We start from the raw sequence: 15567 nt of genomic DNA, 5'->3' as shown, positions 1-15567 counted from the left end.
TGTTCAGTGAATGAACAATGAGTCATGAGTGAATTACACATGGTCTGTGCCACGCTGTTCCACTGATTTAAATATGACTGTAACTGCTATTACTGACGATACAAATATAATGTATATAAGTACGTGATACGATATTGTATGTGTGTGTGTGTGTGTGTGTGTGTGTGTGTGTGTGTGTGTGTGTGTGTGTGTATATATATATATATATAAATGTATTTATTTTTTTGGCTATGCAAAAAAATCACTTGTAAAATCCAGAGACACAGTGGAGGCTGCACTGATCTGCTCAGACAGCTTGTTCCACCCTGACTGAGAGACTGAGGAGGACACATTTACTTGTGGGTCGTTGCACTAATGTGATCCAGACACAGAGTTCATCTCTTGACTGTGTGTGGAGACCAACATCCTTCAATAAGAAAAAAAAAAAAGAAGACACATTGCGTGTGGACCATTTATTGTTCCAGCAGTTTGATGCTGACTGTATGCATCTACAAGAAAAAAAGAAAAAAACAACAACACTTATTCACCCTACATTTGCACAGCAAAACAGAGGAGCTAATAAAAAGAGGAAGATGAAATCCAGCTGGACATCAGCAAGTGAATACACGATGAATACATGAATAATTGGATCAGAGCCTCACTTGTTTTGAGACTGCATAAATATAAATGATCAGGTCAGAGCTGCTGAAGTTAGGACAGCAACGTTAACCCAGAAGCGTGCATGTGCATGTGCCTGTGCGTGTGTGTGTGTGTGTGTGTGTGTGTGTGTGTGTGTGTGTGTGTGTGTGTGTGTGTGTGTGTGTGTGTGTGTGTGTGTGTGTGTGTGTGTGCAGTGACCCTGAGGCAGCAATCTGTTCTCTGTGAGACACTGAAAAAGAAACAGCTCCACCGTCTGCTCTGTCCAGGCTGAGGTGGTGTGTGCATGAACGTGTGTGTTAATTTGCATACGCATTTGTGTCCACTTACTCATGTGTGTGCAGAGTGTGTGTACAGTACGTGCGTGTGTGTGAGCACCTGCATGCTCTTGTGTGGGCTTGGTGACAAATAAAATTGTGCGAGTGCATTGTTTGAACTCAAAACACGATAACCCCCAATTTTTTCCGCCGCTTTGCTTTTCTTCTCCAAAAATAGGCCGCACTCCTTTCGTTACCTCACATGAATGCTTTTTAAATCTCCTTTGCAGAGATTTGGGTGTAAACCTGTTTCCAGCTGAAAAAGCTAAGCCGTGGAACCACAGACCTAAAAATAAAACTTGTGTGAGATTTGTTAAGCCTTTTATGGCATTGGTTTGCAATGTCTTAGTACAACCCGGCAGCGCTGCTCTGAAAGGAGCAGAGGAGAGTGGAAAAGCCCTCAGGATATTAACACCAGGCAACATGCTCAGCAAGAACCCACATGAGTCAATTTTATGTCTCACACTGAGGGTTTCAGTGAAAACTGAGGTTGAAAACGTGTGTGGGAGCACAGTACCTGTGATGGCGTGATGGGAGAAGGCCTCTACATAGGTTAGGTAGTTGTGAGGACAGTGTTTCTTAAGCCACTTGCAGACGTCCTGTTGAGTCCACAGCACCACTGGTTTGGACAGACAGGACAATGTTGGACTGGTGTGGTACACAGTGAAGGCTTCACCCGGGCGCAGCTGAAACACAAAACACGAGGAGAAGAAGATTCAATCACTGTGGTCGTGTTCACCCATCAGTCATAACAAGGTTGATTTGGCAACTCTAAATTAGCAACATATGTTAATGTGAGTCTGTTTTTGTCTTTGTGGCTCCACACATTGTTCGTTTGGATTGGCTCCAGCGCCCTGTTTAATAAAGTGGTATCGACGATGGATAAATGTAGAGGACTGAGATCCAAAAATTTTAACTCAAGTTGGTAAACAATCTAGTACAACATGGATTCCTCAGAGGATCGTAATAGTGAAAAATTAAGTCTCTTTTTTCCTGCTACATAAGGGTTAACCTATCAATTCAAGGATTGTATCACATCTTTCAAAGGTATTTTGTGGAGCCTGGCACCAAGGCATTAGCAGACATTAGCATCTTGGCAGTTGGACGGTGGTCTCGCCCCCCAATCGGACTCATAACTTGCTTGACTGGAATAGGATCACTTAAAACCCATTGTCACATACTTCTTGAACAATTTCAGGTGGCATAATCCAGAAGAAAGGGACCAAAGCTACCAGAGACCATTGTTTCTGAGGATGGGTGTTCTTGGTGTACGGCAATGGTCAAAACAGCAAAAAAAAAAGAGAGTTTCCAAGCCCAGCTGGTTATTGCATTTCATCCATTTCCACACAAACCACACTCAACCACATGCTCCTGCCTTTGGTTCACCAGTTGGTACAATAACCATGGCAGACACAGACCACTAACAAGATCCAGATTCTCAAAAATGTTCTGATCCAGTTGTCTATACACATCCATAATGTGCCTCCTTACTCAGAGCATGTTTACATGACCTCGGGTTTTTACAAAAATTTATATTTTCCCCTCTTTACAAAGAAAGTTCATTGACATGGACAATACACATCATATATTAATCACTGCATATACACTATGAGCAGGCCAAACCTGTAGGGGGCAGTGTAACGAGAAGCATGAAACCATGATAGCCAATCAGAATACTTGAAAAAAATACAAATTGTGATGTAAATCTCCGCCTACCCCCCTTTAGATGCAAAGGGAGACGTGAAGTTTTTAGAAATCTCCACTGTGGCTGGAGATTTCAGGAGTAGTTGTGTTTGGTGACTCATAGCTGCCTTTATGTGTAAATACGCGGCCCAAACGCAGAGAAATATGAATTTTTTTTTAAATACCTGGGTACGTGTAAACGTGGCCTCAGTCCCTCACATCATTACACATCCTCTTTTTCCTGCTTCCAAAACAAGAAGCTTAATACCTTCCCTCATTACCCAGACGTCATTTCAGCGGGGAAATAATTACAGTATTTACTTCACCTGTTAGTGGTGAACGCGGCTGATTGGTTCTCCACTGAATGTTATGTTACAGAACTATTATCAAGGCAGATCCAGTGAGGGTGTGTGTGCACTCCTGTTTTAATTTCCTGAGGTACAACATGATGCAATTTACAACATTGCTTTTTTTTATTGCTTTTTTTCAGCGCCTTGTAATTGGCGTCGCTTGCTTAAATATGCAACATGCAGGATTTTCTCATCAGTGGGAAATTCGCTGGGATGCTGCAGTTTGCAACAAAACCCCTTCTGGTAACAAAGTAAGCCCCAAATGAAAAAATGTGCCGAGTGCGAAAAAAAAAAAAAAAAAAGAGTATAATATAAGAAACTCATTAAATTATGATACATTGTGTTGCCTGCAGGGGTATTTCTCATGTACAATAGCATATTGTTGATCTTTGACCTTCAGCAATTTGACATGGTTATGGCTTGATATTGTGTGATAATAATGAAATTCACAAAAAGAACGGAAGTGCAGCACAAATCATTGGGTAACAAAGGCACTTGACGCTCACAGCCATGAAGGAACAAACAAATGATCAACTGGTTTTTCACTGTCTCGCCCTGTGCAGATTTGTAGAGCAGCATGTAAATCATCCATTTTTACTGCATCACTATATTTTTTCCATTGAGTCCATTATTGTGATCCTGAACTGTAATGAGGCTCTTTCGCCATCTGTCAACAACTTATATTGATACAGTAATTACACTCAATATGTAATTTTCCTCAGTGTAGAGCTGACACTGTGTTATTTTGTAAGCAGTGTGGTATTTTTCCAAAGGTAACTCCCACAGCAGCACTTTCATTTTGCAGTCACCACAACATCAGCAGGACATTGTCGGCTCCTTTCAATCCGATGTTTTACTCTTTCGCTTCTTCAAATAATCTTTGCAGACACTGAACATTTGTTAGACATGTTAGAGGAACTGCAACGATAAAAGGCTGGTTCCCCTGAGCGTAACAATTTGTCACTGTTTTCAACATCAATATTTTCCATTCAAACTAAAAGTGTTTATGTGAAGAAGAAAAAAACAACTATAAAACAGTGTTTTGAGATGTTCAAGATGATGGTCTGACAAATAAAATGGACATTAACACTACAAAGATCTTAGTTCAGTGGCAAAGTTCATAGTGAAGCGACCACGAATCTCCTCTATTTACAGTGAACAGCCACAAAACAAGGCAGCGCTGTCTTCAGGGCCTCCACCCTGGACGCCGTGAGCTCTCCACGCTACCTTCTGAAAAGAGATAAAGGCGTTAAAAGTTCAACCGACAGAGTGAAAAAAACGCTTCAACTCCATGTGGCCAATATAAATCCCCCACAACTTTACTTACTAATTATATACTCTATGTTCATTCACTTTGCATAAGCAGCGAGAACCACTAAAAGCTTTCAGGTTGTTTCATGAACAATGATAATAACAGGAATTTCAATTTTATAGTCTAAAATACGTTGTTTAATTATGAAAAAAAAAAAAAAAAAAAGCACAAGCTGTAAACAGTGCAATTTCTTTCATTTACAATATACACTTGGTCCCATCAAAAGCATTGTAATATAGACATTAATAATGTCCCAAGCAGCTCATTTGGGCTTTGAAAACACAACCATCTCCTTGTCCCCGCAGCGCACTCTCTTCTGTGGCTTACTCTCATTTCTAATCCATTCATTCACAGGCTGCGCCGGAGCCAACTCTGCGACAAAGGCTTTGGCTAATATTCAACAGGAAAACAGAGAACCGCTGCCAAATGTTCCCGTCCATAACTGACTGCTCTTAGAGGGATTATCTGTGCTGCAATGCCATAGGCACAAATACAACCTGAACATACTCTACATATTCCACACTGTCCCTAAACGATTTCTCAATTAGGACTCAACAACAACAACAACGACACGCTTCCAGAACACGTTCAACACGTGATAGTTACAAGCTCATAACTTCTCTGTCATGAAAACTCCCTCTGTCGGTTAAAGCACCAACCAGCACTCGTAATTTCTGGCTCTAAGTCGCCAGGTGATTTCTTCTCTGTGTGTCTTAATTGAAAACAACTCTATTTCTCTGCTCCAAGTGTTTACTCATTTCTTAATCACGCGCATATGTTCACTCAGACTCAGTGGAGCACCAAGGCCGGTCTAATAGCCACAATTTACTGCTCACACACAATCAGCAATTAAGAAAGAGATGGAAGAGGTGTGGAAAAGATCTCTCGTGAAGAAAATTTAATGAGATGAAGAAGTCTATTTGAAGAAGTCTCAGAGCTGCAACTCCACAAATGACTGTGTAAATACTGGGGTGAGTGGAGCCAGCAAAATCTGTAGCAAACTTGTATGGTAAACTTTAGACAGTTTAGTCATATAAAAAATGGTGGTGAAGAACTCTGCGGCTCATTTGCTCACAAGTAAACATGAAGGTTATAATTCTGTAAGTTGAAGGGCTACAAGTCTTCTTGTACAATAATAACAATGGGCAGATTTTTTGGGGTGGAATGTTGCAATGATCACGGACTTAAACATTAACACGCAAATTATGGAAGAAGAAAGAACAATTCATTTGAGAAAGAAAGCTTCAATGTACTTTATTGAGAATTAAAGGTTTTTGTCGGATGACAAACTGCACAAGGTTCTCCGCCTGCTAACTGTAGCATCACATGTAAGAAACACGAGAACATTTCAAATAATGTGACGGACGGATCGATTTCAATGCAGAGATGTTTTTTTTTATGATTGATTCCAATGTATATCAAACACATTCATGTTCAGATTTTTCTGGTTTGACCATTTAAATTTCTTTCAATCAAAGAATAAAGTTATCATGCATTTTAGAGGACCTGTTGCTCTCTGTATGGCAGGAAGTATTTTTCTCCTGGTTTCAGCTGGATCAATGCTCCAGGCATTCCCACTAAGAGACACATGAGGCAGATGCGTCGAAAACAGTCAAGAGTGGAGCTTGTTCCGCTTAGAAAATGGCAAAAAAAAGCAATTTGTTGAATATGATCATTCACACAGTTTATAGCTCTTTTTTCTGAACACAAAAACCTGAATACAGAGTATTAGTTACACCATGTTTTGCTTCGTAAGAAATCACAATGACATTTTATGATATATCACAAATACCTATAAATTGTTTTTTTTTGTATTCTTTTTTTCTAATATAGCTTCATGAGACTTTAAAGTTCACAGAAAGACAATGTTTGGATAGATTCAGGTCAAACAACATCTGTCAAAGTTACTGCAATGTATTATAGCTTACACTATGAGCCATCTGAATGTAATTGTGGCCGCATAAATTCAAACAGAATGTCTGTTCTACCGTCTCTGACACGTGTTAAAGGCTTTCATAAGCATGAGAGGAGAACCACAAACAAAGAAATCAAAATCAGACTGTAAGGACGAGTTAAGAAATTCATATATGAAAGCAACACACACACACACACACAGATTGTTGCACTTCTGCATGCAGAGAAGCACAAACACAAATTTCCCCTTTGGCTCTTCAAGCAATAACTCCAAAGCATAAATCAACACCACTACAGAGAGAATAGTTAAAAATGCAGCGGGTAGATTCATAAAAATCCAGGGACCCATTTGGTTAGGGAAAATAAATTTTAATAAACGGAGCACATATGCTCCCAAAAAGATGACCCGAAATCTGTAATAACTTATCTTTAATAATGGCAGTTTCAGAGGCGCTGCCTCATTACATAAGAAATGAAATGTACTTTAGATCCACTGGGGGGGTCATTAAGTACCGCAACAAGTCTGGGGAAGAGAAACAGATCGTTGCTTGTAAATGCCAGACTTGTGATAATAAATGATTTGAGATTTGTCTTGATATTAATTTAATATTTGCAACAACAACAAAAACAAACAAAAAAAACAATGAAAAATGACAGACTGCGGAAGAAAGATGACAGACAGATAAGGAGGATGAGTGAAGACAAAAAGAAAGAGGAGACAGTGAGTTGTGGGACAGGGTACTCTCTGTGTGAGTAATGGCCTTCATCATCAAAGCGCCAGACAGAAGGGAAATGGAACGATAGCTTCCCGTCATACTCCTCCTCCTCTTCCTCCCGCACTCTTCTCACTTGGCTTGTTGGCCATCCATCAGACTATATCTCCTCTGGCCAGTTGTCCCTGAGTCCTGTTCACCCTTTACTACCTCCCCACTCCTCCAGAGACCTACTTCTGTCCAGCTGGAGGAGGTCCCTTATGTATTACACACAGAAGAGGACGAAGGCATCGGGGGCAAGAAGCTGGAGGTGATAGGGGTAAAAACAAGGTGGAGCCTTTATATGGAGTCAAACTCTAATGAGAATGACGACAAAGGGGAAGCCAATGCACATATGGCACGTATATGTTGCACATAAATTCTCTTTATAGAATATTTGGGGGGGAAATAGAAGGGTTCGCTATTCAAGATGGAAAGCACCACGCCGGAGGCCAGTCAGGTTAATTTGGCATAAAGACGCAGGAAAGAGAGGAAAACCACAAGCTGTTAGAAGGTAATAAAATCTGCCCGGAAGCATCTCAAATCTCACTAATGACACACTATTACGCAAGAGTTCCTCGGTGGTTTAATCAGTTTAAAGAGCAACATCAGAAAAATACACTCAGTGGAGACTCTAGTTACTCACTGATCACCTCACGACAAAATAGTCCCGTAAAAAACACCAGAAAATCACATCGTCTTATTTTATATCTACTTCCTTTAGATTGTGGGGAGAAGCCTGTAGAAAGCCACAGAGGGAGAGGAATAACATGCAAATGTTCCGCAACAATACAAAGCCTGGAATTGAAAAGGAACCTGCCACCTGACACAATATCCTCACTTTCCGTTTGTCCATGACAGATGTCTCTTCAACAACCCTATAATTACTACTGGTTGTTTCCAATGTTGTTGTCAAGATTCACTCAATCAAATATGCAAAAACCGCACGTTCGTGGGAAATGTGCCATCACAAGCTATTGCTATAATACCACTCTCGCACCAAAACATCATCAGCTGAGTAAAAATAACCTGTCTCGTGACGGTTTGGATTCAGCTCGTTTCCAAATAGTGGGTGACAAGTCTAAGTCTAGGATTCTTCCTCACAATGATAGGAGAGCCGACGTTGAAGGATCAAACTGCTGCCACATGTCAGTTATTCTTTTCGTAAACTTGTCTGACGTCTCCTGTTAAATACTGAAAACGTCAGAAGGATCGTGGACCTTGTCATTTCTTCAAGTAACAGAAATAAGGTTTCAGAGTAAATCTGTCCTGACAGATCAATCAAACTCAGGTGTGAGAACCTAGAAGTACGTGTTTGCTGCAGACTACTATAAGCTCATTAGGAGCGGCATCTCAAACCAGCTCTCAAAAGACGGTTCGGGTCACGGTTACTTTACTGCCTCAAGGAAGGGAAGCCTACAATTATTGATTCAACTATGACGTCAGAATCATTTCAACAAGAAAAAAACCCTGCATTTGAGGCTAATTGGTGATGCTAAATTGCCCCGAGAGGTGTAAATGTCAGTGTGTGTGTTTGTCCAGTGATGGACTGGTGACCTGTCCAGGCATAACTTTCACCTTGCCTTCACCTACAGTCAGCTGGGATCGGCTTCTGTCCTCCCAAAAGATCCCGAATCAGATAAAGCAGCGGAGAAGTCGGTTGGATCAATGAAGGTCTGAAAAAATGTGAAGGCTTGTGTCCTTGTAGGTTAACGTCGAACAAACAACTGGACGCTCCACAAGAGAAAGTCTGTTGAAAGCTCTATGAGAATTTACTGAAAGATGGACGTTAATGCAATAAAACTCTTTTCAAGGATGAGAATTAAAATGTTAATGACTCTCAATGGTGAATTATTCCTTTTAATTCTTGATGGATACCGCAGTTTTGTTAAGGATTTTAAGGATTACAAACACAGTTTTTAAGGTTTCTCAATATACTCACTGAGTTCATTCTTCATGTTATTCTGTCTGTCGATTCATCTTCTTGCCTCGTCACAAAGCTTTTTTTTCCCACTCCCAACAACTAACTGACTATTTTTTGTCACCACTTTACTATTGATCATTCTGTTTGTACCCCCCGACAGCTCATTTGTCCTTCCCTGCTTACTTTGTTGTATCATGTTTCCCATACCTCCTGCACTTGCTCCTCATAAATTTTACCCTCTGGATGTCTGACACACTCCCTCCCTCCCTCCCTCCCTCCCTCCCTCCCTCTCCCCATTCTTCTGCTCCCCTCTTTTTCTTGCCCCTCCTCACTTCAATCTTCCTCCAGCCTCAATTTCTGTACACTGAGCCACTTTTGACCATTTACTGCCTGGATTTCTGTGTGACTTTGTGTGTACGTGCACAGCCATGCTGAGAGGCTGAATGGAGGATTAGCTCAAAGTCAGGGGAGCGTGGGGGAATCCTTAAAATTCAGTCTTTGTGACCGATAACGCTTCTCTTCCAATGACTGCCTCTGTGTCTACACGTCCACACCCCGCCGAGGACTGATCAATGGCACTGTGCCAATTAGCAGAGGGCGGAAAAAAAACCCAACCCAACAAAACCTGAGCCCGTTGACTTTTGAACGACTGAATTGACACATTCCTGCCTGGTACGCTTCTTTGCTATCACATCTTTTGTGGCCCTGGATCTCGCTGACACACTCTCCAATCTGACCTGTGAGAGCTACATTTTTTTTCTTTCTCCGTTGTCATCAGAAGCAGCCCTTCAGTCGGCCTTTCCAATCCTGAAAGACTCAGACATATGAACCTCCACTGCTCTTTTGTAGCCCAATCACCCTCTTCTCCCTGCATCTGATCCTTTATTCCTCTCATCCCTCTTGACTCAACACTTTCTGGAGCATTTATCACCTGCGTGGCCCCCGTCGCTCAGTCTAACCTTGTACATTTGTGTGTTTGAGTGGGTCAATGCAATTCTGAAAATGTTTGAAAAGCTTTTGCGAGCGCCCACTTGACTCTTCCTGTGCGAGTTACTTTGTGCGAGTGTGTGTGAACTGTCACCCTCTGACAGCCGGGTGCAGCTCTGCCTTTGGCTGTCCTCGGGACTCTGAGAGCATGAATGTCTCGCACACATGCAAATCTAAACGGTCTCTCAGTGGGTGGACAGAGGGCCAGATGGGATTTTCACAACGCTCTCTATTTAGCATGAGTTAAACATGTGTCTTGGACGGCGGCAGAGAAACACAGAGCGGCAGAGCAAGGACAACACAGACCACGGCCTGGAAGAATCGTTTCTCTTTACAATCCTCCAGCCTTCACCGGACTGTTACTACATCGGCACAGTGGCTTTGCAGTTTGAAGCTTACAACAACACCAACATTGACATGTTGACAGGACGTTAAAATGGAGTAGAAAATCAATCCAACAAAATCAGAAATATGGACACAGAGCTAAAGTGACAGAGATGCCACAGAACCTAAAGTTAGAGAAAGCCAGTAATGTTAAAGTTGCATTAATAATTAACCAAAGAAGCATCTTCCTGCTTTCTTCCAACAAGTGAATGAATGCTGTCAAAGGAGTTGTAAGTGGAAAATGTTATAATTAGCATTAAATAATATAATATAATATAATATAATATGTAATATATAACAACTGCACTCGAAGAGTCAACTGAGAATTCCATAAAAGTATCACTGTACTATATTGAAAACTCTAATCATCATGACTAAAAACTAGATATTCAAAGAGTATCTTAGTATTTCTCTCCCCGCTTCTGGAAGCCTATTTTTATGTTTTCTTTTCTCCAGCTTACTCCTTTGTGTCTGTGTCAGCTCAGATGCTCAGCCACTGGGCTCCGTAATGAGAGGGGGAAAATAATCACAGACTGGTCCTTTTTATTCGCCAACCCAGCATGGCAAATTAGTGAATAAGAGCTTTACTTCCTGTAACAGGCTCCGACCTGCTTCAGAAAGGGGAGGCACATTGGCCGCTGCTACTTGGTAAATTGCGTCTGTGTTATTCCACCTATTCTCCAGCCTCATCTAAAGGTTCACCCACAAGCTGAGTGTCAGACAGCAAAATGAGCCGCCCACAAACCCCCCCCCCCCTTCATCCCATCTGGCTACCTCAACAGCAGCCAACTCAGGACTGGCACAGAAGGTGTGCCAACTACACAATTACTCATAATGTGGAAAAAATGCTATTAGCAATTTGGTCTCCATATATATGTATTCACCTGCAACAGTGTGAGAAGAAAAAATGAGAACATCATCTTGAGTTTAAGAAATCGTTGCCGCTGTCACGGATGGTGCGGTGGGGCGTGGTGACATAATATCTCTTCTTTACTGCATATATTAACCTGTTTGCAGTGTCAATTTACTTGACATTCACTTTCAATACATGGTTTTTAAAATGGTAGACATAATGTTCCAACAGGAACTCAACACTTTGTATTGTTCTATATTTCTTGTGAATAAAAAAAATACATACATAGGAATCTGCTGGTGGCTTTGGGAATTTATTTCTCCTTACACATATTTTTGCGATCATTTCACTGGGCATATTTTTGGTAATAGCTGAGTTTGTGCATGCATGAACTACAATATACAAGGAGGTTTGAAACTCCCCTCTCTGTTGTCACCATTTCTTGTCTCTCCCCTGACAGGAGGTTTGCACAGCAGTGCATAATGTGTTTTATCATCTTGGTTAAACGGGAAAGGAAGATTCCCAGTGGCCCCACCTTATATACTGAAGCTGAGCTATGTTTCACTTAACTGGCTTTCTCATTATAGCTGATGTGTGCACAAGCAGCATAATGAAGAATAATCTAATCATCACCCCTGAGAGAACTGGACACACACGCAGAAAAAAAACTATCAATATAAAGCACACGCACACGCACATGTGCACGCACAGTGCAAAATACATAAATGTCCCATGTTGTTGATGCAGAAATGGACACTGCAACATATTGTAAGTGCACAGACGCACACACACATGCTGGACTGGGAGAGCTGGACTGCTTTTTCCATTTCTTGAATAATGCATAAAGAAGCTTGTTGCCACAAGGAAGAGATAAGCCTTACTTCTCATGGTATAGAGGAGGTTTAATTATCCAGTCTCTGTGTAATCACATGGAAACAGCTTCCCACTCGTCTTTTATTAGGCCTTTTATAGCTGCTTTGGCTGAGGGGGCACTCTTTTATGAATTATTGAACAAATTTTGCAGTGCGCATGTTCGTCTTATGGCTTCACAGTTGCAAACTTTCTTTAAAGCAGAGGAGAGATGAAACAAATGACCTCCACTGGGCTATCTGGTCTGTTTCATTTGAAGAGTAGAAGAAAGAAAGGAGGCTGTTGTGTCATTCGCTATTTTAGGTCAAACATGGGCAGAATGCCTTGAAATAGATTATTTTTTCCCCCCCTTTCTCTTTGTTTTTTCTTGTGTGGTGCATAACAGATGGGATTGCATTTTGTACAAAGCGATGTGTGGAAGTAAATGATGCTCTGGCTGCTGTGCTTCCATTAAACTACAGAGACAGTGAGCCACCGAGCAGTTCGCCGAGAGCCTTTCTCTCAGTTCATGTGAACATGTTGCTGTGCTTTTAGTTAAAAACTTGCACTAGTGGAAAAAATAGTATTGTTTCCTCATTTAGGTGAGAAAATAATAATTGTGTGCAGAAAGGTTGCTGTACAGTATGTTACGTAACACTGCCATGATGTACCAGTGCTCGTACCATTTCCACTTTCTACAAACAGCTTGTCTCTGGTGGCAGTGAGGTGAAACCAGCAGACACTACAAACAAGATCAAACAGTTTGACTTCCTTACAACTCTGAGACGGTGTGAGGAAATAGACCATAGGTGCTGATGGACATCGTCTCATCTCTCAGATGGTTCCTCCTATTCACTTTCTCTGAAGTACAGTATAGTCCAAAATTTTAAGATTATGTGTAAGACCCTTTTTCATTTGCAGTTTTATCCTCACCAAATTAATTTAAAAGAAATATTGGAATATAGTTAAAAACTACATTTTTACAAGCTACAGCTGGAGGGTTAAATGCACTCGAACAATATTTCACGTTCCCATAGTTTGTTTTACTTTTGCACGTAATGCAAAGAATGTGTTTGTCTCCAATATGCTCATTAGTCTTTAAAAAAGAGGATGTTGTAGATTTTTAAAATATACACTAAATTAAGTTTATCTGTCATTAACTGTGCAGTCATTTCAACAACATATCTGTTGTATGAAATTTAATCATGCGATAATAATGCAGCACTATGGGGTGAAATGAACATTATACTTGTTGTTGTTTTTTTTCTATGATAAGTCAATCAAAGCAAGTATGCACAAGCCTGAGAAGCTTTTTTTGTAGAATAGAAGCAGTACTCATGAGAAATGTAGTGCATTTTCACCTCAAAGCATTGAACAATCGTCAAACGTCAGCAGTGGCACAGCTGACACGCGAGGTGCACGCCCTCCATCAATACCAACTTCCTCGTCAGATCATTGGGCATGTGGACGAGAGCAACTGAGGGTCAAGCCGTCAGCTCTGGAAAGAGAGGGACGACGTGCTCCGCCACCTGAGCCCCGGTAACCCAGAGCTGTTTTCACCAGCAGAAGTGTTTATACCTGGATGCCCTCTGTGCCGGGCTGCTGCAGGAGTTTGACTGTGCGTGTGTGTGCTGTCTTCTGGCCACGGCCATCATGCCAGGTCAGGTTGCTTCCTCCGGCGCGACGCGGCAGCTGGTAGCTCAGCTCCTCAGCAGACACCGTGTGCTCCAGGGAGGCACGGCAAAAACTGAAGCTGGACGCCGCTGGGAATGGGGAGAAGAGAGAAAACAGAAGGAGACGGGCTGATGAGACGCTGACTACCTCCGTGTTTCCTTATTTGAGACGGTTTTCAAAGTGTGAATTGAGCAACAAACCAACAGAATAAATGACTGATGCTCTTCCAAGAGCGTGACAGGCTGCTTTCACTCTATTACATTACATGACTTTGGTACAGCTACTTACTAACAGATGGGTATTTTGTTGATGGTGGTGGGCAACAGTGTTACTTCACTGCAATCTCCAATTATGCTGAGTGCATATTTACACAGGTTGCACATGATTTCTGGAACAGTGTCTCTCTCACCAGATTAATCCTTGATTATTCAAATCCTGCATCATGAATATTGGACACCCCCCCCTTTCTCTTTCTCTGCGTTTTTCACCTTCTTATCCTCGCAGCAGTGTTCGACGTGAGACAATAAAGCAGGCAAGTTGCCAGCGCCAGGTCAAAGTACAGTTGTGTGACAGCCACAGGGCATCTTCTGCAGATCACATCAAGATGAAAGAACTACTGTACTGTGGTGGGTCATGTGTAGCTGTGGATTTATTTCAAAGCGGTAGACACGCAGCCTTTGCCCCATTTACATAAGCACAAATTCGTGTGATGTAATGTGGATAATAGAAGAGGAGAGGAGACAGTTGAAGAGACGGAAAAAGGTCAAGTGAGCCTGTGACAGAATCAAAAACAGAGAAGGAATGTATTTACTAACATAAAATGAGTTGAAATTAGATACCTGTTTACCAACACAACTAGGGATTTCCTGAAGGCATGTAGACATCACCCAGAATATTGCTCTACATTGTAGCTTCGCCATCTCCAATTCAGTGAAAAGGGACATTGTGCACTCAAAGTTGCAGTCAAAATCTACAATGCATCATCCCAACAACATCTACTAAGAACTGAGTAAAAGTCTTAAAGTATTAAGAAAATGTTGACTTTTTGTGCAGCGTTCTCTCAAACATGTCCTGCACCAGAAAGGGTTCTCCTACAGAGCTCTCATTTTCTTTGGACATGCAGTTGCTGACAGGCCTGGTGATGATAGAGCTAAAAGTAGAACAAAGCATAATAAATGTTGCATTCATTACTTTTTAATACGAAAACTCGTTTTACAAGCGAACAATGTAAAAGCATTCTTTGAGGGGGGAAAAAAAACAACATTTTCCTTGCTTGAATGACTTAATTTATCCCTCACTCTCCTAACTATATTAAGCGAATTACTCAACGCACAAAATCCCGTAAATTTGTTTATCTATTCTGTGTTGGATATGTCATTTCAATAAAGTACAGTTGGTCCTATTTTCTTATTTGTCTTAGAAGAATGAAATAAGCAAATAAGTAAGATATATGTTTTCAACAAGAAGAAAATTGACAAGTACAACAAACAAACTCCACCAACAAGTGGAAACAAGACTTTCATTCCCGTTTCATAAATGCACATAAGACCACTGAGAACTTATTTATGACAGCTGAGGATTGTGGGAAACACCTGGTTGCAGCTGAGAGGAATCGGAGGAGAATTTTTTTTTTTTTTCTCAGCATAAAAGTCTGTTCAGGAAAACAGTGGTGAATACAGAGTTCACACAGCCATGATGGGCGAATGGGGAAAAAAGGCGGCGATGAAAAGAAAAAAAAAAAAAAAAAAGACCTGTCAGAAATCACTGATGTGTAACCTTTTCAGCCTCCCGTCCTTCCCTTCCCACTTCTCTTTCTCTCTCTCTGTGTCTCTCTCTGCTCTCCCACTCCTGCCTTCCTGAATTCTATATGTTACCCTCTTTATAGCTTCTTAGGCAGCATCTTCCTCGTTTCCCGTCTTTTTCTCCATGTGC

The 15567-nt window shown here is 41.3% G+C and overlaps 1 protein-coding gene across 1 annotated transcript in view; it reads right to left on the bottom strand.

The window, feature by feature from the left end:
* LOC308130384 (sterile alpha motif domain-containing protein 10-like) overlaps positions 1–15567 on the bottom strand; it is a 47570-nt gene that overhangs the window by 13630 nt on the left and 18373 nt on the right. The window contains exons 2-3 of the mRNA XM_080496725.1: positions 13540–13724; positions 1471–1639 (exon numbers count right to left, since the gene is read on the bottom strand). Of these exons, the coding sequence (XP_080352851.1) occupies positions 1471–1639; positions 13540–13724 (354 nt within the window). The remainder of the gene's footprint in view (positions 1–1470; positions 1640–13539; positions 13725–15567) is intronic.

This window comes from Blennius ocellaris (assembly GCF_963422515.1).
Source record: "Blennius ocellaris genome assembly, chromosome: 5".
NCBI classification, from domain to species: domain Eukaryota; kingdom Metazoa; phylum Chordata; class Actinopteri; order Blenniiformes; family Blenniidae; genus Blennius; species Blennius ocellaris.
This window is presented reverse-complemented; position numbering and strand designations above follow the sequence as displayed.